This window comes from Leucoraja erinacea, chromosome 1 (genome assembly GCF_028641065.1).
Source record: "Leucoraja erinacea ecotype New England chromosome 1, Leri_hhj_1, whole genome shotgun sequence".
NCBI lineage: Eukaryota > Metazoa > Chordata > Chondrichthyes > Rajiformes > Rajidae > Leucoraja > Leucoraja erinaceus.
In genome coordinates, this window is record NC_073377.1 from 36864081 (window position 1) to 36889811 (window position 25731).

Below are 25731 nucleotides of genomic sequence, written 5' to 3' on the forward strand. Positions count from 1 at the left end.
AATGGAGTGGACTACATCTACAACTCTGTAATGTCTTGTGGTCTTGGGCAGAGCTGTTCCCGAAAATGCATCTGTAACAGTTTGTAAGAGACTTTAGACTCTAGAGATTTAGACTTTAGTGATGCAATGTTGAGACTGGCACGTTGGCCCACCGAGTCCATGCCATCCAGTGATCACCTCGTACACTAGCATTATCCCACACGCTAGGGACAATTTACAATTTTACCGAAGCCAATTGACCTACAAACCTGGATGGCTTTGGAGTGTGGGAGGAAACTGGAGCACCCGGCAGAATCCCACACGATCAGTGAGAACGTACAAACTCCATGCAGACAGCACCCATTGTCAGGATTGAACCAGGTCTCTGGCTCTGTAAGGCAGCAACTCTACTGCTGCACCACTGTGCCACCAAGTAATTGGAGACTTGTTACATTTCCTCAGTCTCCTGTGGAAGTAGAAGCGTTGATGTGTTTTCTTGGCTATCAGTTCAACGTGGTTGGTCCACGTCAGATTGTTGGTAATAATTGCACCAAGGAACTTGAAGCTCTCAACCATTTCCACTTCGACATGGTGTTGTTTGGGTCCACTACGGTTCCTTTCAAATCATGAAGGATATAGATGGAGTAGATGGGGGGGGAAACTGTTCCCATTGGTGGAGAAGTTAGGAACTAAAGGGGCTGTCCCACTTGGGCGACCTAATCTGCGAGTTTAGAAGAGTTTGCCCTGGACTCAAACTTGCAGCATGGCCGACACAAGGTCCTAGGAGGTCCTGTGAGGGCACTGGAACTCTCCTTCATGCTAGAGGGAAGTTCCCGAATACTCGCGGCCTCAGCTAGGTTGCGGAAACATTTTCAGCATATTAAAATAATTTCCCAGAGTAAAATTTGGTCGGCATGGTTCTTTTTAACTCGTAGTGCAGTGGAGTGGGGTCGCTATTTAGTTACAGGCAGTCGAGGGCAGCCGTAGGCAATCTCCTTCGCTGACCGGGCATTTCGACTGGCTCATTGGAATTTCAGGACCTAGGTAGCTAAAATGCTAAACTTTATTAAACTTCTTAAAAGTGTCTCCACTCCTTCTCGCACCCCTTCCCACCCCCTTTCTCTCTCATGCTAATGCCCCCCCTCCCCCACCCCCACCCCCAACCCCCCCGCCCCGCTCTCTAAGGGGGCCTTTCTCACGGGGCGACTTGACGCAAGATGTAACCAGAGTGCAGTGGTCGTGGTCTAGCACGACATTACACGATATAACGGGGGGTAGACAAAGAGTTCCCACGGTACTCGGCATTTCTTTTATTTGTGCGAGTGACTTGTCCGTCTCCCGAGCTTTCCCGTTAAATCTTGAATGAACATTGTAAACTGTCAAGTGTAATTAAATCATCACGTGGCACAAATGATGTCACTCTTTTTTCACACACTATAAATACCCTCCCTTGGTTGAATTGGTTCATTTGGAGACATGCTAATGCCGTGACTTTACTGCAGGAAGATGCCACATTACTTAGGAGAGAGGGGGTGAGAGACAGAGAGAGAGAGGCACAGAGGCAGTGTGATGTACTTCGGGGTGATTTGCGGAAGAGAAAGAGCGCACATGACCTTGGTCTATCTGTGTGTGTGGGAGCGAAGAGAGACTAAGCAGAATACATCGGTCTTATTGTGTGTGGGGGGAGAAAGAGAGAGGTGGGGGAGGGGGAAAAAGAGAGGGGTGGGGGGGGAGAGAAAAGAGGGGAGACGTATATACACACAAAAAGCAGAGTTTTACTGTGTATGTGGGAGACACAGATGGACTGAGCACAGTACCTCGGTCTTAGTGTGTGTGGGAGAGGAGGAGAAAGAGACGTACACTCACAGAGGCACGGTCTCTCAGCCTGTGTGAGAGGGAGGGAGGGAGAGAGAGAGAGGCGACACAAGGTGGATGTGAAATCTCACCTGCCTGTTTCAGTGGCAGACACCCGCCGCCAGTAAATGAAGACACCCCCATCTGTCTCCCCCTCCTCTCCCTCGACTCCCCCACCTGTCCCTCCCAACTCCAGTCCTGGCCCGACCCCCTGGGAAACTGAAGGGAGCAACAATTAACTGCTGCCTGCCCGTTGAGTTAAAGAGTTCCCACGGTAGTAAGATGATGTTAGTTGCGCCCAAATTTAAATTTCCAACGTGTGTTTCAGAGTAAAGAGTCAGCGCAGAATCCTTGATAATCAAAAACTGTCTGAATCAGCAAGTTAGACACAAAATGCTGGAGTAACTCAGCGGGCCAAGCAGCATCTCTGGAGAAAAGGAATAGATTCCATTTTTGGTCGGGATCCTTCTTCGGGATGATTGTAGGGGGGAACTGGAAGCAAAAAAAGACCGGGCCAAATCAGGGCCAATAACAGATGACCTCAGCAGGGTATTTTGAAGAGGGGTCCCGACCCGAAATGTCACCTAATCCTTTCCTCCAGAGATGCTGCCTGACCCACTGAGTCACTCCAGCACTTTATGTCTATATTTGGTTCCCTGATAGGCCAGGTAGATTTTCATAAATTCAGACTTTAGATCTTACCTTTTAGTTAGAGTTGGTCCCTGGCTGCCTAAATCTTGGTGTTCGAGGACCTCAGCAGGAACTTTGCTTTCAAGGCTTTCTTGCACTTTAATCCACTTCGCAGCACTTTCTTCAGCCTTTTTGATGTTTTTCCCACTAAATACAATTACCTGCTGCAAGTTTCCACGACATTTATTCCACAGAACAACAAATCGGAATCTCCAGTAAAACAGGCATCTGTGAAGCCCCCTTAGCCATTTTGTGTGCTAGCCTGAAACAAAGCGCGTGATTGGCCAACTGGCAGACAACTCAATGTTAAACGTGCTTTGATTGGACTAAAAATCACCCGAAAATTTTCAGGTTTTTCTCAAATTTAATAAAAAATGTGCAAGTCTTCTTCATATCGCGTTTCAGGGGTGATTTATATTTAAAAAATGTACACAATATGTGAACATTTAATGTAGTTTGGTGACTTGGGTCACGAAATTCCATTTCTAGACACATTTTTGATGCTCGGCCCACAGCCTAATACTGTTATTTTGTAACATCCTTGTAGAACACATTAATCACATTTTGACAATTAGAGAGCATGTCTAATGTCTAACACCTAACACTGGCCCAAGTTTCTACCCAAATCAATACTTTGCATTCAGTTCCATTAGCAATTATTGCAGGGTTATGCTGTGTCAAATCATCTTCAGAGGAAAAGCAAGGAGTTATTTTGCTTCAAATGATCACAAATCAGTTTATTTTCAAATTTATTCTTTCTTTAAAGTTTGTCTCAAAAAAATCACATTACATTAATCTAACTTCACCTATTGTTTTTTTATAGATTATAAAGTATATATTGATGATTAATATACATGAATAATTTTTTCTGCTATTTTTAAATTTTGCCATTTAATTTTCAATATTTTTGATCCCAGCCATATAAGGAGAAGATAATTTATTTTCATTTGGTATTATTTCAGTATCCCAGTGTTGATGAGGAATCTGTGGGTGAGGATGAAAATAGCTGCCAAACCCAGCAAATTTATTTTATCACTTTTCCCTTTTCCCAATTTAACAGCTTGGGTAGAAAATCAAAAGAATCAAAAACTAAGGAGATTTGGAAATCAGGGGTCAATAATGCTTAGTAGTGACCTTCAATTGCAACTACATTTCAATGGGCACATTTCTTCATGCAAGTGCTAGTATCTTCCTCTGTCACTTTAATAACCTCGGTAGGAGATTCAAGGTGTCTACTATAAACAAATCCTTTGTTTTAGGCAACTCCCTTCGATAATTCTCGGGATAACATGAACACCAGCTGGCTTCAGGAGCAAGCGGAGAAGGAGCTGAGAATTAATAAGAAAAGGGCTACAATTCGATGGTTCAAAGAAACTCAGGCTCGCAAAGTGGTCCAGAATGGTACTTTCCCCTGCTGGTTTCATGGGGTGATTACGAGACGGTGAGTATGGTTCATGGTCAGTTTGGTGCGATCTATCCTTAATATTTAAAGAAAAGAAATTTGGTGTTTGTTTATTCTTGCTCACATTAATTTTGTGAGAGCAAATTTTATTTCAGATCTGTTACAAATTTGTGGGTAGTAATTTGTGAATTCTGCAGTAGGGAATTACCGTAACCTGAACAATTGTACTGCGGGTGTCGCCTGTAGCATGGTTAATTTTATTGATTGTGAATGTGGTAGCTAAGTAACAAAATGTTATCAGATTTGCAATTCTGCTTAAAGATACCGATTATATGACTTAACCTGTGGTCTTGGACAGGTAATGTACCTTTTGTTGCAATCCACTGCAGGGAAGTTTATCAGTGCACATGGCCTAAGGCCAACGGGAGTGAGGATTGGTCTGGGTCGAGGGAGAGGTAGATAAGTAAATACTTTGGACTGATTTGAGTCGGGTTCCTTGTGCCAGCGATGCTAAAACAGCACTCAACTGCTGCAGTGAAGGCTGTTGACGTGTAATGGGCCTGTGGATGCTGCAGGTCAGGCTCCTGTTGTGGAAGGATTTTGATATACATTCCACATCAGATGCCACAGTACATGTCCTGCCTCTGTACATTATCAGTTAGGCACATAGTGTCCATCACATATTACATTGTGGTAAGTTCCCCATTTTCCACACCTTTCATTTTTCCTAAAAGTTAAAATGCGTCACACAAAATGCAATAAGGTATCTCGGTAGATATAAATAATTAAGGCTATACGTGAAAATAAATGCATGGTGCATGTACCATTTTCCATTTCAGTAAGACTAACAGAAACCCTGTTCAGATATATGACAGAATCTAAAGCTAAAAAAAGTTGTAGTTTTGTAGGATGGGCATATAAGAGCCATTCCAGATAACTTTGATAACTGGGCTGAAACTTTGCAAGAAGTTAAGGCATTGAGATGATGCATCAAAGGGAAGGGAAGGCTGAGGGTGGTCAGCAGAGGATGCTGAAATAGTTGACCACCTTTCACTCTGCCTTGGACCACAGTTTTAGTGAAGTCAAGCATGATCTTTATTGTAATGTTTCTTCTTTATTTGTGAATGTGCAGCACAATAATACCGTTTTCTACCTTGAATTTCAGCGAAAGTGAAAATCTGTTGGAAAACCAACCTTTAGGTTGCTTCTTGATACGTGTCAGTGGAAGTAGGGAAGGGTACACGTTGACTTTCAGGTAATCTCTTCTGAATTAAAAACATTTTAATCTGATCCTCCATACCATTTTAATTTCCAAAATCTTGGAGAAGGCTCTCAAAACTTCAAATGCCCATCAATGTCTCTGTGACATACTATGTATGCAAGAGACATTCTTAGCGAAGCAAGACTTGGACAAACTCAATTCTCTCAATGACAACTTTCATGGGGCTGGGGAGTCTACAACTGACCTTGGCATGGGAATAGTCAGAGGTAGGATACCAGGTGGTGTGGCTATTCTATGGAACAAGAAGCTTGACTCATCAGTAAATGTGATTCGGCTTGATGTTGATTGGTGCATTGCCATACACTTTACTCACAACGACAAGGAATTTGTTATCCTGAATGTATATACACCCTATGAATGCCATCAGAATGAGGATGAATATTTAAATAGACTTGCTTTCATCTATTCTTTCATTCAAAACAATAATTATTGTAGTGTATATGTCATTGGGGATATGAATGCAGATATCTCAGATAGGAACTCATTATTTGCCAATCATATGGCTCAGTTCTGTCAAGATAATAATTTAATATTGTCAAGCAAAGTGCTTTTACCTACAGATAGCTATACTTATATTAGTGAGGCCTGGCACACCACATCATGGCTGGACCATTGTATTAGTACAGCTGATGCACATGCCTCATTGGGGTGTATGAGCATTCTGTACGGGGCAACAATGACTGTTGCTGTGACAATAAATGTTGAACACATACCTGTGGCATCCAGAGATAGAAATAGCTTTAATACAGAAAAACTGGACTGGTCAACGCTTACAAAGGAAGACATCCTAGCCTATTATGCCCATACAGATAAATCCTTAAGCAATATTCATCTACCTAAAGATGCAATAATATGTAGCAATGTTAATTGTAAAGATATGGAGCATAGGAGAGATATCTGCTCCATGTATAATGATATAGTAAGCACCTTATATGTAGGCAGTAAGCCCTACTGCAAGCATAAAAATAAGACACATAACATCAGACCTGGCTGGAATAAGTATGTAGCTGAGTATCATACTGAAGCCCGTGAAGCCACCAAATCATGGGCTATGGCAGGTAGACCCAGACAGGGGCCTGTGTTTGAGCACAAGAAGCTCACTAATGCAAGGCATAAGTATGCTGTTCGCTTCATCTGTAAAAATGAGCAAGCTATGACGGCTGATTCCATGGCTAAGAAGCTGCTAAGTAACAATGCTACAGATTTTTGGAATGAAGTGAGAGCTCTTAGCAGTTGCAAAACATCTCTACCATGTACTGTAGGTGGAATCTCCGGAACAGCTAATATCGCGGAGTTATGGCGACAACATTATAGCACTTTATTCAACTGTGTCCAAGGTATAGGGTGGAAAATATTGAGAGTAATGACTCGATGGTGATTATGTCACATGAGGTGTATCATGCCATGAACAAGCTGTCCAACAACAAAGCAAGTGGCTTGGATCATATCTCTGCTGAACATCTTAAGTATGCGAGTATAGGATAGCTCCTCTCCTAGCTATTTGTTTTACTGGCTTTATGATTCATGGCTTGTTACCAGACTCAATGTTGTCTGTCCTGTTAGTGCCGGTCATTAAGGACAAAGCTGGTAAAGTAGGCAGCCTAAATAATTACAGGCCCATAGCTTTAGCCAGCATATTGTCAAAAGTCTTAGAAAGAGTTCTGCTGGATAGAATAAATGAGTTTGTTAACTCCACAGATAACCAGTTTGGTTTTAAAGCTAAACATGGCACTGACTTATGCATATATGCCCTAAAGGAGATTGTAAACAAATATAGAGGCAAAAACTCTTCAATCCTTATGTGCTTTATTGATGTTTCCAAAGCGTTTGACCGTGTTAATCACAGAAAGCTGTTTGGTAAAATGAGACAAAGAGGGGTGTCTGAATACATTGTTAGAATTTTGGCCTACTGGTATGCCCACCAGACTATGCAAATAAAATGGGGCAATAGGGTCTCAGACCCATTTGGGGTTAGCGATGGTGTTAGACAAGTGGGAATTTTGTCCCCAGTCCTTTTTAATCTATATATTGATGATCTGTCTAAACAATTGAAACACTGGGTGCGTGATTGGTAATATTTTAGTGAACCATATTATGTATGCAGATGATCTTGTGGTCTTTAGTCCATCTAGCGCTGGTCTCCAGCAGCTCCTTACTATATGTTCCGTGTATGGTGTGGAACATGGCATTAAATATAATGCTAGTAAGAGTGCTGTTATGATCTGTAGAACCAAAGAGGATAAATGCCTAAAATATCTTGTTTTTAAATTGTCTGACAATAATCTTAGTGTCTGTAATAAGATAAAATATCTAGGGCATATTATTACAGAACAAATGACAGATGATGAGGATATTTATAGGCAACGACACATGCTGTATGTACAGGCAAATATCCTCTTGCACAAATTTGGTGCGTGTGCAGATGTGGTGAAGATGTCGCTATTTAGAGCATACTGTACACCCCTCTATACTGCGCACCTGTGGTTGAACTATTTAAAGACAAGTTTGCAGAGACTAAAGGTGGCATATAACGATGCCATGAGAACACTGCTAAGGCAACCTAGATGGTGTAGTGCCAGTAATATGTTTGTGGCTGCAGGAGTCAGTACTTTAGAAGCTATCCTAAGACACCACATGTATAAATTCATTTGCAGGATAAATGACTCTAAAAATGTGCTTATTGTGGCCTTGACAAACATAAGGGTTAGCACTACACGCTACGAATCCCAGTTGTGGAGACACTGGTATCGATGTCTCGTTGTAGGACATTGATCATCTTTTAATCTGGATTTTTATCTTAAGTATTGTGGGTTTTTTGTTAAAAATAAATTATGATGTTTTTATGTGATATACCATAATTTTATATATATTTATGATATTTGATATGCAATGCATTTTTAATGTAATGTTACCCCTTGTGTGGACCTTGAGTCCATAATAAAATGTATTATTATTATTATTATTAATGAGGAATTAAACTTTATTGCATCAGGCAGCATCTCTGAATTAAAGGAATAGGTGATGTTTCGAGTCGAGATCCTTCATCATACTGAGACTACTTTAGAAATACTGCCTGACCCGCTGAGTTACTCCAGCAATTTGTGTCTATCTTCAGTGTAAACCAGCATCTGCAGTTCCTTCTTACACAATCAGTTCAGTTTAGTTTATTGTCATGTGTACCGAGGTACAGTGAAAAGCTTTTGTTGCGTGCTAATCAGCCAGTGGAAAGACTATACATGATTACAATCGACCCATTCACAGTGTACACAGACCCATTCATGTGATAAGGGAATAACGTTTAACGCAAGATAAAGCCAGTAAAATCCAATCAAAGATAGTCCGAGGATCACGACTTAGGACTGCTCTCTAGTTATGGCAGGATAGTTCAGTTGCTGTTATCAGGCAATAACCTAAACTGAACTGATTGTGTAAGCAAGGACTGCAGATGGTGGTTTACACCGAAGAGAGGCATAAAATGCTGGAGTAACTCAGTGGATCAGGCAGCATCTCTGAAGAAGTCTCAGTCTGATGAATGGTCTCGACCAGAAACTTCACACATTCTTTTTCTCCAGAGATGCTGCCTGAGCTGCTTAGTCACCAGCATTTTGTCTATCTTCATTGTATCATTGACCACTTTACTGTTTCTTTTTGTCTTCTATTGTAGTCTTGCAGAGTGTCTGCACAGTTTGACAGGCCTGTGTTTGTGGATTTGTCTTGTTCCTTTTACTTTAGCAGTTGGGTCAGAACACAAGAATCAGCTGGCACCAGTCCCTTATATAAAGATTGAAAGATGGTCCAAGTGCTGCCTCCCTCTTCACCTAATGTTCCTTTAATAAATTTCATAACAAATCTTAAATTATTTCCATCCCTCCTTTTTGAATTGGCTTTAGTGAAGTTGGAGGCAGACTCCTCATTCACATTCATGGTTCTTCCCTTCTACAAGAAAATCCTTTTGATTTATTATTGAGGCTTATCCTTCATTTTATAATTTTTCATCTTGCTCTGTTATTTTTACAAATATTAATGAATATTTGGGACATTTCAGATGTCCAGTTGCATAAAGACAAAATGTTCTTTTAAATTGCTGGATTTTAAACTTGAAGCTTTGAAAGTGATTATTTCAGAGGGTCAGGCAAGCATCTCTAGAGAAAAAGGATGGGTGATGTTTCGGGTCAAGACCCTTCTTCAGACTGATAGTAGTTGGGGGAAGGGAGGCAGGAGATGTTACAGATGTTGTGTATGCAGATGATAGTAAGATAGGTGGGGTTGTGGGTAATGAAGTAGAGTTTCAAAGTCTACAGAGAGATTTATGCCAGTTGGAAGAGTGGGCTGAAAGATGGCAGATGGAGTTTAATGCTGATAAGTGTGAGGTGCTACATCTTGGCAGGACAAATCAAAATAGGACGTACATGGTAAATGGTAGGGAATTGAAGAATGTACGTGAACAGAGGGATCTGGGAATAACTGTGCACAGTTCCCTGAAAGTGGAATCTCATGTAGATAGGGTGGTAAAGAAAGCTTTTGGTGTGCTGGCCTTTATAAATCAGAGCATTGAGTATAGAAGTTGGGATGTAATGTTAAAATTGTACAAGACATTGGTGAGGCCAATTCTGGAGTATGGTGTACAATTTTGGTCGCCTAATTATAGGAAGGATGTCAACAAAATAGAGAGAGTGCAGAGGAGATTTACTAGAATGTTGCCTGGGTTTCAGCAACTAAGTTACAGAGAAAGGTAGAACAAGTTAGGGCTTTATTCTTTGGAGCGCAGAAGGTTAAGGGGGGACTTGATAGAGGTTTTTAAAATGATGAGAGGGATAGACAGAGTTGACGTGGAAAAGCTTTTCCCACTGAGAGTAGGGAAGATTCAAACAAGGGGACATGACTTGAGAATTAAGGGACTGAAGTTTAGGGGTAACATGAGGGGGAACTTCTTTACTCAGAGAGTGGTGGCTGTGTGGAATGAGCTTCCAGTGAAGGTGGTGGAGGTAGGTTCGTTTTTATCATTTAAAAATAAATTGGATAGTTATATGGATGGGAAGGGAGTGGAGGGTTATGGTCTGAGCGCAGGTATATGGGACTAGGGGAGATTATGTGTTCGGCACGGACTAGAAGGGTCGAGATGGCCTGTTTCCGTGCTGTAATTGTTATATGGTTATTATATGGTTATGTACGAACATTGAATTCTTTACTTTTTAAGTAACTACTACTTACTCCCTTCCCTCAAACCCCTCGCCTCCTTCCTCAACCTTTGTTGTTTTACCAGTTCCACAGTTCTCCACATTATTTTCCTCTTGAGATTACACCTTCCATAGCCAACAATGGGCTTACCATCCACTGCCCTGCCTGAGGTCATTTGTGGCCAACCCTGATTGGCCCTGGTATTTTCTCTCCTCCAGATCTTCACCACCACCCCCTCCAACCCCTACTTTCAATCTGAAGAAGTGTCCTGACCCGAAACGCCACCCACCCTTTTTCTCCAGAGATGCTGACTGACCCACTGAGTTACTCTAGCACTTTGTGTCTATCTTTGGTATAAACAAGCATCTGCAGTTCTTTGATTTTACAACGTGACACTTCCTGTTTTGTTTAATTGATGGAGCTGATAGATTCTGGTCCAATGTGTGAAAATGTGAGCAGCTGTCATGGAAATCTAACAGTCAACGTGGCGAGGTTAACAAAGCCATTTTCTAGTCTTCATTTTCTATTAATAGCAATGATCATACCAGAACACAACATAGTTAAAATGTTTGAAGGCTTTACAACATTTACCATTTAAAGAAAAATGGTTGAAATGTTTCTTTTAATTGTCCTTGGGACCTCTCCAAAAGACTTTGCAGCCAAGAATTACACCCAAAGTAGTTACTGGCATAAACAACACACTGCAAAGAATGAACAACGTTGAGGTGAATAACTATTTTTAAATTGTTTGTGCTAATTGAGAAATTAATGATGAGCAACATCTATTATCTGTTATACAACATGTTGATGAGGCCATATTTGGAGTGTTGTGTTCAGCTTTGGTCACCCTCTATAGGAAGGATGTCCTTAGTCGGAAAGTGTGCAGAGAAGATTTACAAGGATGTTGCCAGGACTTGAGAGCCTGTGCTGTAGGGAGAAATTGGACAAGCTAGGACATTATTCTTTCGAGTGCAGGAGGCTAAGGTGTGATCTTTCAGCGGTGTATAAAACATCATGAGGAAAATTGATGGTCAAGAGTGCTTTATTGTCCTGTGTACCAAAACGGAACAATGAAATTCTTACTTTTTCTTTTAGCAGCAAAACAGGTTTGTAAACACAGTACTCTATAGATAATATAATAAACAAACATTAAAAATGTTCAGTTAATTAGAAAAACTATCTATTTCAATAAAATAAAACATAGCCCTAACACCCTAGTGCAACCAAGGCAGTTCAGTATTTAGTTGTAGTTAGTAGTGTTCAATAGCTTGTTGGTCATTGGGAAGAAACTATTCTTGAACCTAGCTATAACAGTTTTCTGATTCCTACACCACTTTCCCCATGGCAGGAATGAAAAGATGGTTATGGATCATTTGATGATGAAGACTGCCTTTTTGAGGCAGAACCTCCTATAGATCCCTTCAATGGTTGGGAGGTCCATACCTGCCATGGACCATGCAGTGCTACCACTGTTTGTAATCTCCTTCGTTCCTGGGCATTCAAGTTGCTGAACCAGGCTATGATGCAACCAGCCAAAATGATCTCTATGCCGACGTTCACAAGGGTATTTGTCAATCTCCTCAATTTACTAAGTAGAGGTGTTGATGGCTTTCTTTATCATTGCATCAGTGTACTGTGTCTAGAATAGATCTTCTGAGATAATTACATCCAGTAACTTGAAATTAGTGACCATACATTCCTATACATCCTCTGTTCTGGACTTTATAAACTCCACCATCAATAGTGTCACCTCCCTCAAACAGGTGACCAAATACCCGAATCAGAAGCCATGGATGAACAGCGAGGTCAGGCTACTGCTGAAAGCACGGGACACCGCTTTCAGGTCAGGCGATGCTCGAGCCTACAGTTCATCCAGGGCTAACCTGAAGAGGGGCATCAGGAAGGCCAAGCATTGCCATAAGCTCAGGATTGAGGAGCACTTCAACAACAACTCCGACCCCCGACGCATGTGGCAAGGCATCCAGGCCATCACGGACTACAGACCCTCCAACATCACCCCCACATCCAGCGACGCCTCCTTCCTTGAGGAGCTGAATCACTTCTATGGCCGCTTCGACAGGGACAATCTAGAGACAGCCATCAAGGCTGTGCTACCTGCCGATCACCAACCCCTCACACTCACCCCCTACGACGTGTACGTGGCACTGAGTAGGACTAATGCACGTAAGGCTGCTGGCCCTGACGGCATCCCCGGGCGCGTGCTCAGTGCCTGTGCTGCGCAGCTGACAGACGTCTGGACTGACATCTTCAACCTGTCACTTGCCCAAGCAGTTGTCCCCACTTGCCTTAAAGCCACCTCCATCGTGCCAGTGCCAAAACACTCCACTGCGGCAAGCCTCAACGACTTCCGCCCAGTTGCACTTACCCCCATCATCACCAAGTGCTTCGAGAGGCTGGTCCTGGCACACCTCAAAAGCTGCCTACCCCCCACACTGGATCCCTATCAGTTTGCCTAGGAGAGGAGTACGGAGGATGCCATCTCAACGGCACTTCACTCCGCCCTCTCCCACCTTGACAACAGAGACACTTATGTAAGAATGCTGTTCATCGATTACAGCTCAGCATTCAACACCATTATTCCATCAAAACTGATCACCAAACTCGGTAACCTGGGCATCAACCCCTCCCTCTGCAACTGGATACTGGACTTTCTAACCAACAGACCCCAGTCTGTGAGGTTAGACAAGCACACCTCTTCAACCCTCACCCTGAACACCGGCGTCCCTCAGGGCTGTGTGCTGAGCCCCCTCCTCTACTCCCTCTTCACCTATGACTGCACACCTGTACATGGTACTAACACCATCATCAAGTATGCAGATGATACAACGGTGATTGGCCTCATCAGCAACAACGATGAGCTGGCCTACAGGGAGGAGGTCCAGCACTTAGCAGCATGGTGCGCTGACAACAACCTGGCTCTTAACTCCAAGAAGACCAAGGAGCTCATTGTAGACTTCAGGAAGTCCAGAGGCGGCACGCACACCCCCATCCACATTAACGGGACGGAGGTGGAACGTGTTTCTAGCTTCAGGTTCCTGGGAGTCAACATCTCCGATGACCTCTCTTGGACCCACAATACCTCTACTCTGATCAAGAAGGCTCATCAGCGTCTCTTCTTCCTGAGAAGACTGAAGAAGGTCCATCTGTCTCCTCAGATCCTGGTGAACTTCTACCGCTGCACCATCGAGAGCATCCTTACCAACTGCATCACAGTATGGTATGGCAACTGCTCTGTCTCTGACCGGAAGGCATTGCAGAGGGTGGTGAAAATTGCCCAACGCATCACCGGTTCCACGCTCCCCTCCATTGAGTCTGTCCAAAGCAAGCGCTGTCTGCGGAGGGCGCTCAGCATCGCCAAGGACTGCTCTCACCCCAACCATGGACTGTTTACCCTCCTACCATCCGGGAGGCGCTACAGGTCTCTCCGTTGCCGAACCAGCAGGTCGAGGAACAGCTTCTTTCCGGCCGCTGTCAATCTACTAAACAACGTACCTCGGTGACTGCCAATCACCCCCCCCCCACGGACACTTATTATTTATTTTTTTAATTCAAAATCGTTTGCTATGTCGCTCTTCAAAGGAGATGCTAAATGCATTTCGTTGTCTCTGTACTGTACACTGACAATGACAATTAAAATTGAATCTGAATCTGAATCTGATACCAGCAATTAATTGATGAAGATAGGTTTGTGGATCCAAGGCCTTCCTCTTCTAAAGGCAACAATAAGTTCCTTGGTTTTACTGACGTTGAAAGCAAGGTTGTTGTTCTGGTACCATTCAATCAGACGGTCGATCTCCCTCCTATACTCTGACTCATCATTATCCAAAATTCATGCAACAATGGTAGTGTCAACCGCAAATTTTAAGTTTAGTTTAGAGATACAGCACGGAAACAGGCCCTTTGGCCCACTGACCTGCGATCCCTGTATATTAACACTACCCAACACGCACTAGGGACAATATTACTTTTACAACAAGCTAATTAACCTACAAACCTGTAAGTCTTTGGAGCATGGGAGGAAACCAAAGATCTCAGAGAAAACCCACACAGGTCAATAAACAATAGGTGCAGCAATAGGCCATACGGCCCTTCGAGCCGTGGGGAGAACATGCAAACTCCGTATGCTCCCTTAGTCAGGATCGAACCCGGGTCCCTGGCGCTGTAAGGCTCTACCGCTATGCCACCGTGCCGCCCGTGCTGTAAAGATGTTGGAACTGAGTCCAGCTACACAGTCATGGGTTTAAAGTAAGGGGAGCTGAGCACAAAGCTTTGAGGTGCACCTGCGCTGATGGTTATTGAAGAGGAAGTGTTGTCGCCAATTCGTACTGATTCTGTTGATGATGAATTTGAGGATCCAGTTGCAAAGGGATGCACAGAGACCTAGTTCCCTGAGTCTGGTAACAGGTTTGGAGGAGATGATGGTATTGAATGCCTAGCTGTAGTCTATGAACAACAGCCAGACGTGTGATCCAGTGCAGAGTAGCAGCCAGTGCCATTGCATCCGCTGTGGATGGTAGTGGTGGTGGTTGGTAAATTATCCAGGTTCTTGCCAAGGTGGGAGTGGAAATGCGCCACAACCAACCTCTCGAAGCCCTTCAACTGCACGGATATTAGTGCCACCTGTCGGTAGTCACTGAGGCATATCTCCTTACTTGGGCAGAAGGAAAGCTCAGACTTCACTAATGAAAGGTTGAAGATGTCTATAAAAACTCCAGCCTGTTGAGCAGTGCAAATTTTGGGAACTTGTCCACCATCAGGTCCTGATATGGTGTTCATCCTCCTGAAGAATCCTCTGACCCTCTGCCTCGGTGACAGATATTGAAATATCATCGGGGGGCTAAGGAGGTCCAAGATGACACATCAGCGTTCTCCCTGTCGATGTGTGCAGAGAAAGCATTGAGCTCATCTGGGAGTAATGCCTCGCTGAAGTTTGAGCTGCCACTTGATGTTACCTTGTAGGAAGTATTGGCGTGCAAGCCCTGCCACAGCTGCTGAGCATCCATCTTGTCCTCCAGTTTAGAGCGAAAGCCTTTTTTAGTCTTTTTGGTTGAATCTGGACGACTTATATGAATCTGCGTCACCAGACTTGAATGACTGAGATCCGCTCCTTAGAATATTGCCGACCCCCTGGTTTATAAAAGTATTTTGGTTGGGGAACACTCAGGTGGTTTTCATGGAAACACACTCCTTCACACACTTCCTTATAAAGTCGGTAACAACTTTGGCGTATTCATTAAGGTCCGTTGCCAAGTCCTTGAACATAACCCATCACACGTTGCTTTGAGCAATGATTGTTGTGAATACAATGTCTCATATCTAATTCCTTCATATATGTATAGAATGGGTATTAGTGGGTTAGAAACATTCAGGTTGGAAACATTTGCACAGCTTGCCTGGTTCTTGATTTCCCTACTCTAAGTAAAAGACTGTGCATTCTATCTATTCTCCACATGATCTTACAGACCTCTACAGGATCACCCACATCTTCCTGCACTCCAAGGAAAAAAGTCCTAGCATGTCCAAGCAACATCTCGTAAATCTTCCCTATTCTAGCTTAGTATTGTATTGTATTCAAATTTATTGTCATTGTCTCAATTTGAGACAACGAAATGAATTTTCCTTACAGGCAGTATCATTAAAAAAATTACAAAGAAAATTATAAAAATAAATAATAAATAAATAATAAAACATATTAAAAATAAAATTGAAATTGAATTAAAATTTAAAAAAAAGCACAAATACAGAAGTCCACGACACAACATAACATAAATGGCACCCAGGTGAGGACGGCACCATAGTCCAGCCAGCCTCCCCTCCGTGTTCATCCGTGGACGGGGCCTTCCAAGCACCCGCAGTCGCCGCCCCGGGTGGCCCGATGTTCAGGCCCTCACGCCGGGCTGGTGGAACGCCGACGCCGAACCCCGACGGTGAGCAGCCTCCTCCTCAGCGGCCCAGACCTTCTGATCAGCCGCCTCCCGCTCCCGGAGTCTGCAGCTCCTGAGTCCGCAGGCCGAGCCGGGCAGAGTCGCAGGACCCCGCGTTGATTAGTCAGCGCCGCCCGCGTTGGGAGCTCCGCAAACCGCAGCTCCGTGATGTTGGTGCAGCAGGTCCAGCACTCCGGGCTCCAAACGGCGACCCCCGGTAAGGCATCACCAGCCCCGCGATGTTCCAGCGCTGTCCCGCCGCTGCTGGAGCTCCGGTCGATCCCGGCAGGAAAGGCCGCGCCAATCCAGGTAGGTAGGCCTCTGTGGGGGGGGGGGGGGAGAACGCGACTCGAATAATAGTCGCGTCCTCACCAGGAAGCGGCTGAAGTACGGTATCCCCCGCACCGTGCCCTCTTCCCCCACATAAAAAACACCAAAAAACACAAAAAACACACTTTTACATAACTAAATAAACAAAAAAACAAAAAGATACCGGGCTGTAGGTGGAGGCTGCTGGCACCAGCGCCACCGGAAGTACAATAGCAACATAATTCTTATACCAGGGTGACCTAAACTGAGCACCGTGCTCCAAATGCTGGTGCAACAGCATCTTGTGCAACTATAACATAAACTCCCAACATCTATACTCAATTCACTGTCTGCTGAAGGCCAGCGTACCAAAAGCATTCTTGACCACCCTTGGAATTATTCTTAATAATTAGGTGTCAAAACAAATTGACCATTATATATAAGATTAATTTTGATGGATTAAATTGCTTTAACCATGAAATTAAGAGATGGAGCAATGAAAGAACATTGGAATATTGAGGTTTTGAACTAAGATGGTAAGATTACAGTGTGATACTCTGCCACAATCACAGGCTCTGTGCTGGGAATGTCCAAAGCTATAACATTGCAATAGTAGCCTAGTTCAAATTTTGTCCTACTTTAACCTAATGGTATTATTTTTGTTCTTTCCCTGAACTCCCTTCAGAGGTGTAGATCGTTGCAGACACTATATGATTGAAATGCAACCCAATGGGAAATATGTAATACTGGGAGAAGATCGGGCCCACTCATCGCTGCCAGATCTGGTGGAGTATTATAAGACTGTTGGAATTCAGCCATTCATGGAAGCCCTCACGGTACCTTGTGGACAGGTAAATAATTGTACAATCCTATGAGGGCCACTTTCTAAATGTCTTGTATAATACCAGAAAATGTTTCTCATCTTTTGTTGCTTCCTTGGATAGAAAAACAATTTGGGGGGAAAAAGCCCTGTTGTTATTAATTCCCGATGATGATGTGGGGATTGATCTTCTGCTTGGCAGACTCTAACGTAAGGGAGCCACATGGATTGGCGCTTGGGCTCCAGTTGTTCACAATCTTTATGTGAAATGTTGAATTTATACATTTCAGACAACAATAAACTAGGTTGGATTGTAAATATTGACGAGGACATAAAAATACTTCAGGAGGAGATGTACTAGCTGAGAAAGTATTTGAAAATATAGAAAATGGAATATAATATCGAAGATAGACACAAAATGCTGAGTATCTTTTGGCGGACCAGGCGCATGTTCGATGGTCGTGTAGTCTAAGGTTGATCCTGTTGATGTAAAGGAGGTGACATCAAGATCACCAAATTCAGTAGGTGAGATTAGAGGAGGTGCATGTGATCCGATGGCCAACATCATCTACGCAATGCAAACCCAAAAATGGACTGTGTGTAGGCAACTCTATCAATGCTATGTAGTCTCATTTTTATCATAATTTATTTTTGCATTTTACTTCGTATAAGAACAATAGGTCTCCAAGTGGTCCTGTTGTAAGTGTGCATCTGGTTCTTGCCAACTCTGATAGATCTCCCTTTGCAAATGTCTTCTGCCTTTCCTGAGTCTCTTCATGTTTGGCCTTTCACTGCAAGTCATCTTAATAGCTTATTTATTCCTGCACTATTTCCCTTCACTATGGAGGGTACAGGTTCTTTGTATTTAAAATGATTTGTTATTGTGAACCAGAATAGATGGGCTCAGGCGGCGAGAAATGAGGGAGAATTGATGAAGATTACATAAAGGAGAGTGGAGTGGGGATGTTGAAGTCTGTGAGAGAGAGGTAGGGATTGAGGTGAGAGGAAGTTGGGATGGGGGGATGGGGGGGCTGAAGTGGGCGGTGGGTGAAGTAGAATCGACAGTTTGAGATGAAGGGAAGAAGAGAAATTGAATGAGAAAGGACAATGGAACTTGGCCAGAAGAAACATTGGACTGTGCATATACATTCATGTACAAGGTTTAAATGCAGAAAATGACTCAGATAGTTGCATTGGCCAAACTGGGTGTTTTATCTGAAGTTTAGCGTAACTCTTGCGTTTGTACTTGCCTTTATTTATAATGTCAATGTTTGTATATGATTTATTTCAGGCAATGGTCTATATATAGTAAATGAATAAATGTAAAGACAGATAATAATGTTTCTACACATGTTGGTTGAAGGAGGAAGGTTATTCAGGTGCTTGTAATTCTCAGTTAACTTTTAATCTTTGCCACAGTATTCTATGGTGCATGTTCAGTGGCAGATGTTAATACTTCTAGCAATACTGCACGTGCATAGTAATGCAATGAAAATCAGCCTGTATTGTGTGGTTAGCTCTTGGAATAGAAGTTACATACTTAAACCCCTTTCTCACGGGGCGACTTGACGCAAGCGTTAACCAGAGTTGAACATCGTGGGAACCTCTTGCGATAACCGTACGGCATTCGTGGACCACCATGGACCGCTGTGGCTCTAACGGCAGGTACTCTTGTAACTTGGTGACTCGGGAGAAAATTCAAACAAGCTTGAATTTCTCCAAGAGTGACTTGTACACTTGTGGTTGAACATTGCAACATTATATGCACGTAGTGGCCAGTGCGATATCCGTACTGACTCTTGCGTGTACCGTGGGAACTCCTGCGAACGGTGAACCCGGAAGCTGGACAGAGGGGACCGAAGGTGAGTAAAAATTGTCTTCTGTGGGATTGAATTTAAAAAGTAAAGATTTGCATCCGCATATGGACATCAACTTATTCATGAGTTATGTTAATGAGATTCAAGAAAATAACTATAATCTTTAAAAGGGACTTTACTGAAAGGTCCCGCATTTTTATGGTCTGTGAGAAATTTTTCACATGTACTTCTTTGAGAGATACAGCTCGGAGTCCTCGCCGACCAGCGATCGATGCCTTTCCGAAGCAGGGTCGGGAACGCTACCAATCAATGTTCTCCAGAGACCCGTGTAAAGGAGTGAACTGCACATGCTGGTTTAAGACGAAGACAGACACAAAAAGCTGGAGTAACTCAGCGAGTCAAGCAGCATCTCTGGAGAAAAATAGGTGATGTTTCGGGATGAGACACATCTTCAGACTCAATTCCGATTAGGATGTCTGAAGAAGGGTTCCGATTCGAATCGCCACCTATTTTTCTCCAGAGATGCTGCCTGACACGCTGACTTACTCCAGCTTTTTATGTTTTTCTTCCGAGATCTGACTTACCTGCTGAGTTACACCAACATTTTGTGTCCTTTTGTGCGTATTAACCAGCATCTGCAGTTCCTTTAGACATTACCTAACTTCAGATTTTGGAGATATAGCGCGGAAACAGGCCCTTCGGCCCACCAAGTCCGCGCCACCCACCTATTCTTATACACTCCAGGGACAATTTTAAAATGTTACCGAAGCCGATTAACTTACAAACCTGTAATCTCTGGAGTGTGAGAGGAAACCGGTGCACCCATGGTCAGGATCGAACCCCGGTCTCTGGGGCTGTGAGTCAGCAACTGTACAACTGTGCCACATGATGATTTAATTACACTTGACAATTTACAATGTTCATTCAAGATTTAACGGGAAAGCTCGGGAGACGGACAAGTCACTCGCACAAATAACAGAAATGCCGAGTACCGTGGGAACTCTTTGTCCACCCCCCGTTATATCGTGTGATATCGTGCTAGACCACGACCACTTCACTCTGGCTACATCTTGCGTCAAGTCGCCCCGTGAGAAAGGCCTATAAGTCTTCTGACTTGGTGGTCAAGGCAATACAGACTGACTTTTAAAAAAAAAACAGAAGACACGTATTAAATTATGTTAGTTAACTCTTTTGTTTTATGTGCAGAAACATTATTATCTGTCTTTACATTTATTCATTTACTATATATGGACCATTGCCTGAAATAATAAAGTCATTATTCTCTTCTAGAAATGTGACAGTGAAACAGATTATGAAGAACTCAAACACTTTTTGGTGAAAATCAAACCGCAAGAAACTACAGTTGGTGAAAATGGGGCTAATGTCTCAACTCATGATCGTGTGCACAATGAGTTGTCACAACTGTTTATGCCACCTGAATCACAGTTGTCAGTACAGCCGCAAGTTCCACCAGTCATGAGAAGGATTGCAGACAGAAAGCTTCAATTTGCTGCTGTTAATTCAGAGAACTGGCATGAAGATGACCATCAAGAAAACAAACGTACATTTCCAAGACTTTACCCATCCATACGCTTAGCGATGAAAGAGATTCAGCAACTATATGAGGTACGTGGACAAGTTGATCAACTTTCATTGGAATTGGATTTTAATATTTCATTTCAGCAATAATAATGTAAAAAATTAAAATATGCTTTGTATACCTTGTATTTTTTATTTTGGGTTTACTGATATGTTTTAATGACCATCATAGAATGTTAGAATTAAAATAAAATGCAAAAGCTGAGATGGTAATGTTTTCATCCATTTGTACTAGTTTTTGCCTAAATGGACTGGTTTTTGCCTAACTTTTTAAAAGCATGTGATGGAAACCAAAGGAAGAGACCTTCTAAGTCTGTTGAAACGTGTTTAAATTGCATGGGAAAGTTACTGGAGGGAATTTTGAGACCTACCTACATTTGAAAAGAGAAGGGTGGATCCTTACAGCTCTGTGTGTGCAAAATTGAATCTCACTAATTTTTTAATAGATTTTTGTAAGAGGTAATCAGGGGGATTTAAGAGTGCACATCGGGTAGGTTGGGAATTTAGCAAGGCCTTTGACAAGGTCCTGTAGAAGGTTGGTTTATGTGGGATTCGGAGTGAGCATTACTAAATAGATACAAATTGGGCCTGATGGTCGTAGTCAGAGGGAGCTATTGAAGGGTTGATTTTCAGAATGGAGGCCCGTGACTTGTGTTGTGCCATAGGGATCGTTGTTGGGTCCACTGCCATCCATCATCTATATTATCAATTTGGATTAGAATATGTGTAGGAAGGAACTGCAGATGCTGGTTGAAACCGAAGACAAAAACACAAAATACTGGAGTAACTCAGCGGGACAGGCAGCTTCTCTGGAGAGAAGGAATGGTTAAGAAACGTCACCCAATCCTTCTCTCCAGAGATGCTGCCTGTCCTGCTGAATTACTCCAGCATTTTGTGTCTATCTTTGGATTAGAGTCGCGTTGAGTAGAAAAAAATTTTATTAGCCAAATATGTATACATACGAGGAATTTGCCTTGGTGCTTTGCTCGCAGGTAAGAACACGATATGCAGTAGACAATTAAAAATAAAACATTCTAATTTGAACATGTGAAGAATTAAATAAAATACCAGAGCAAAAGGAGGCTACAGACTTTTGGCTGTTGAGTAGAGCTACAGCTTGTGGAAAAAAGCTGTTTTTATGTGTGGCTGTAGTGGCTATGACAGTCCGGTGTCACCTTCCAGAGGGAAATGCTTCAAAGAGTTTGTGACCCGGGTGAGAGGGGTCAGAGATGATCTTACCCGCTCACATCCTGGTCCTTGCAGTGTACAGTTCGTCAATGGGGGGGAAGGTTGTAGATGTGACTGTGGTGTTGTTGATGGTGAGTGGGGGGAAGGGGAGGGGGAGCTCTCCTAAAGTCTACAATCAATTCAACTGTCTTAAGAGCATTGAGCTCCAGGTTGTTGCAATGGCACCAGGACACCAGCTGTGTCACTTCCTGTCTGTAGGCAGATTCCTCCCCATCCTTGATCAGCCCAATCAGGGTTGTGTCGTCCACAAACTTGAGAAGCTTGACAGAGGTGTCTGTGAAGGTGCAGTCGTTGGTGTAGAGAGGGTAAAGGAGAGGAGAGAGTACGCAGCCTTGCAGTGCTCCTATGCTGAGGGTCAGCGGGTTTGAGATGTGCTTTCGCAGCCTCACATGCTGCTTTCTGTCTGTCAGGAAGTTGGTGATCACAGACAGAGGGGTTCAGGCACAGTCAACTGGGAGAGTTGGAGTGTCGTAGCTCTGGCAAAATGGTGTTCAATGCAGAGCTAAAATACACAAACAAAATTGTTGCATAGGTCTCCTGGCGGTCTAGGTGCTGGAGGATGAAGTGCAGGCCCAGGTTGACTGCGTCATCAACAGATCTATTGGCCCGATATGCAAACTGCAGTGGGTCCAGCAGGAGGTTTAATGATATTTGTCAGGTGGCCCAGCACAAGTCTTTCAAGGGTCTTCATGACTACAGAGGTCAGTGTGATAGGCCTGTGGTCATTAAGTTCAGTAATCCTTGGCTTTTTGGGTGCAGGAACAATAGTGGAAAATTTGAAGCAGGCAGGGACAGTGCAGGTTTGCAGGGACCGATTTAAAATGTCTGTGTAGACTGGTGCCCGTTGCTGGCTTTGATGTTGGCTGCCTTTTTGAGGCAGCGACTTCGATAAATCCCTTCGATGGTGGAGAGGTCAAGATTACAACTGAATATAGATCAACTGGGAAGGTGGGTCAAGCAATGTGGCAGATTGAATTTAACTCGGATAAGTGTGAAGTGTTGTGTTCTGGTACTTTAAATCGGGCAAGGGCTTAGTGTATCTGCAGAGCACTGATTGTAGAGTGTCATAGAAAATACAGACCTTGCTTGGGGTACAAGTGCATCGTTTCCTGGAAGTGGAGCACAGGTAGACAGTGTGGTGAAGGATGTGTTTGGCATGCTTGTCTTCATCAGTTAGAGCATTGAGAACAAGAGTTGGACTTCATGTTACAACTGTACAAATCACTGGTGAGATTACACTTGGAGAATTGTAGTTCTGGTTGCCCAGCTGTAAGAAATATGTCAATAAACTGGTACAGCTGTAGAAAGGATTCATGAGGATGTCGCTGTGACTGGAGGGTTGTATAATTACAATGTTTGAAAGATATTTAGACAGATATGTGGATAAAAAAACTAGATCGGCCGGGATAAGTTGGGCCCAAGGGCCTGTTTCCTTCGTGTATAACTATGACTCTACATAAATGTAATGTAGATTATGATAGAATCAATTTAGAGCATCTGCAATTACAGTGCATTCAGAAAGTAGGAGCAGGGAGGTTCTACTGCAGTTGTACAGGGCCTTGGTGAGACTACACCTGGAATATTGCGTACAGTTTTGGTCTACTAATCTGAGGAAAGACATTCTTGCCATAGAGGGAGTACAGAGAAGGTTCACCAGACTGATTCCTGGGATGTCAGGACTTTCATATGAAAAAAGACTGGATAGACTTGGCTTGTACTCGCTAGAATTTAGAAGATTGAGGGGGGATCTTATAGAAACTTACAAAATTCTTAAGGGGTTGGACAGGCTAGATGCAGGAAGATTGTTCCCGATGTTGGGGAAGTCCAGAACAAGGGTCACAGTTTAAGGATAAGGGGAAATCTTTTAGGACCTAGATGAGAAAAACATTTTTCATACAGAGAGTGGTGAATATCTGGAATTCTCTGCCACAGAAGGTAGTTGAGGCCAGTTCAATGGCTATATTTAAGTGGGAGTTAGATGTGGCCCTTGTGGCTAAAGGGATCAGGGGGTATGGAGAGAAGGCAGGTACAGGATACTGAGTTGGATGATCAGCCATGATCATATCGAATGGCGGTGCAGGCTCAAAGGGCCGAATGGCCTACTCCTGCACCTATTTTCTATGTTTCTATTCAAACCCCTTTACTTTTTCCACATTTTGTTATTTTACAGCCTTATTCAAAAATGTATGAAACTCTTTTTTTATCATCAATCTATACACAATACACCATAATAAAAATGCGAAAACAGGTGTTTAGAAATGTTTGCAAAGTAATTAAAAAGAAATAACTGAAATATCACATTTACATAAGTATTCAGTACTTTGAGGCACCTTTGGCAGCGATTATAGCCTCATGTCTTAGAAACATAGAAAATAGGTGCAGGAGTAGGCCATTCGGCCCTTCGAGCCTACACCGCCATTCAATATGATCATGGCTGATCATCCAAATCAATATCCCATACCTGCCTTCTCTCCATACCCCCTGATCCCTTTAGCTACAAGGGCCACATCTAACCCCCTCTTAAATCCAGCCAATGAACTGGCCTCAACTACCTTCTGGGGCAGATAATTCCACAGATTCACCACTCTCTATCTCTTCTTGGGTATGACGCTACAAGCTTGGCACACCTGTATTTCTCCCATTCTTCTCTGCAGATCCTCTCAAGCTCTGTCAGGTTGGATGGGGAGCGTCGATACACAGTTATTTTCAGGTCCCTCCAGAGATGTTAGATCGGGTTCAAGTCCGGGCTCTGGCTGGGCCACTCAAGGACATTCCCAGACTTGTCACGAAGCCACTCCTGTGTTGTCTTGGCTGTGTGCTTAGGGTCGTTGTCCTGTTGGAAGGTGAATCTCTACCCCAGTCTGAGGTCCTGAGTGCTCTGGAGCAGGTTTTCATCAAGGATCTCTCTGCACTTTGCTCTGCTCATCTTTCCCTCAATCCTGACTAGTCTCCCAGTTCCTGCCGCTGAAAAACGTTCGCACAGCTTGATGCTGCCACTACCTTGCTTCACCATAGGCATGGTATTGGCCAGGTGATGAGCGGTGTCTGGTTTCCTCCAAGCGGCCAGCTCTATGAAGAGTCCCGGTGGTTCCAAAGTTCTTCCATGTAAGAATGGCGGAGGCCATTGTGCTCTTCGGGACCTGCAATGCTGCAGAAATTGTTGTATACCCTTCCCCAGATCTGTGTCTCGACACAATCCTGTCTCGGAGGTCTACGGACAATTCCTTCCTCTTCATGGCTTGGTTTTTTGCTCTGACATCTACTGTCAACTGTGGGATCTTTTATAGACAGGTGTGTGCCTTTCCAAATCATGTACAATCAATTTAATTTACTACTGGTGGATTCCAAACGAGATGTAGAAACATCTCAAGGATAATCAATGGAAACAGGATGAACCTCAGCTCAATTTTGAATTTCATAGCAAAGGGTGTGAATACTTATGTAAATGTGATATTTCTGTTATTTATTTTTAATTACTTTGCAAACATTTTTAAACACCTGCTTTTGCTTCTTCATTCTGGGATTTTGTGTGTAGGTTGATGATAAAAAAAAAGAATTTAATCCATTTTAAAAAACGGCTGTAACGTAACAAATTGTGGGAAAAGTGA

The 25731-nt window shown here is 43.2% G+C and overlaps 1 protein-coding gene across 2 annotated transcripts in view; it reads left to right on the forward strand.

Moving 5' to 3' along the window:
• LOC129695751 (myosin-IIIb) overlaps positions 1-25731 on the forward strand; it is a 164306-nt gene that overhangs the window by 135317 nt on the left and 3258 nt on the right. For both annotated transcript variants that reach the window (XM_055633018.1, XM_055633007.1), the window contains exons 25-28: positions 3783-3964; positions 5091-5180; positions 17325-17490; positions 20567-20902. In XM_055633018.1, the coding sequence (XP_055488993.1) occupies positions 3783-3964; positions 5091-5180; positions 17325-17490; positions 20567-20902 (774 nt within the window). The remainder of the gene's footprint in view (positions 1-3782; positions 3965-5090; positions 5181-17324; positions 17491-20566; positions 20903-25731) is intronic.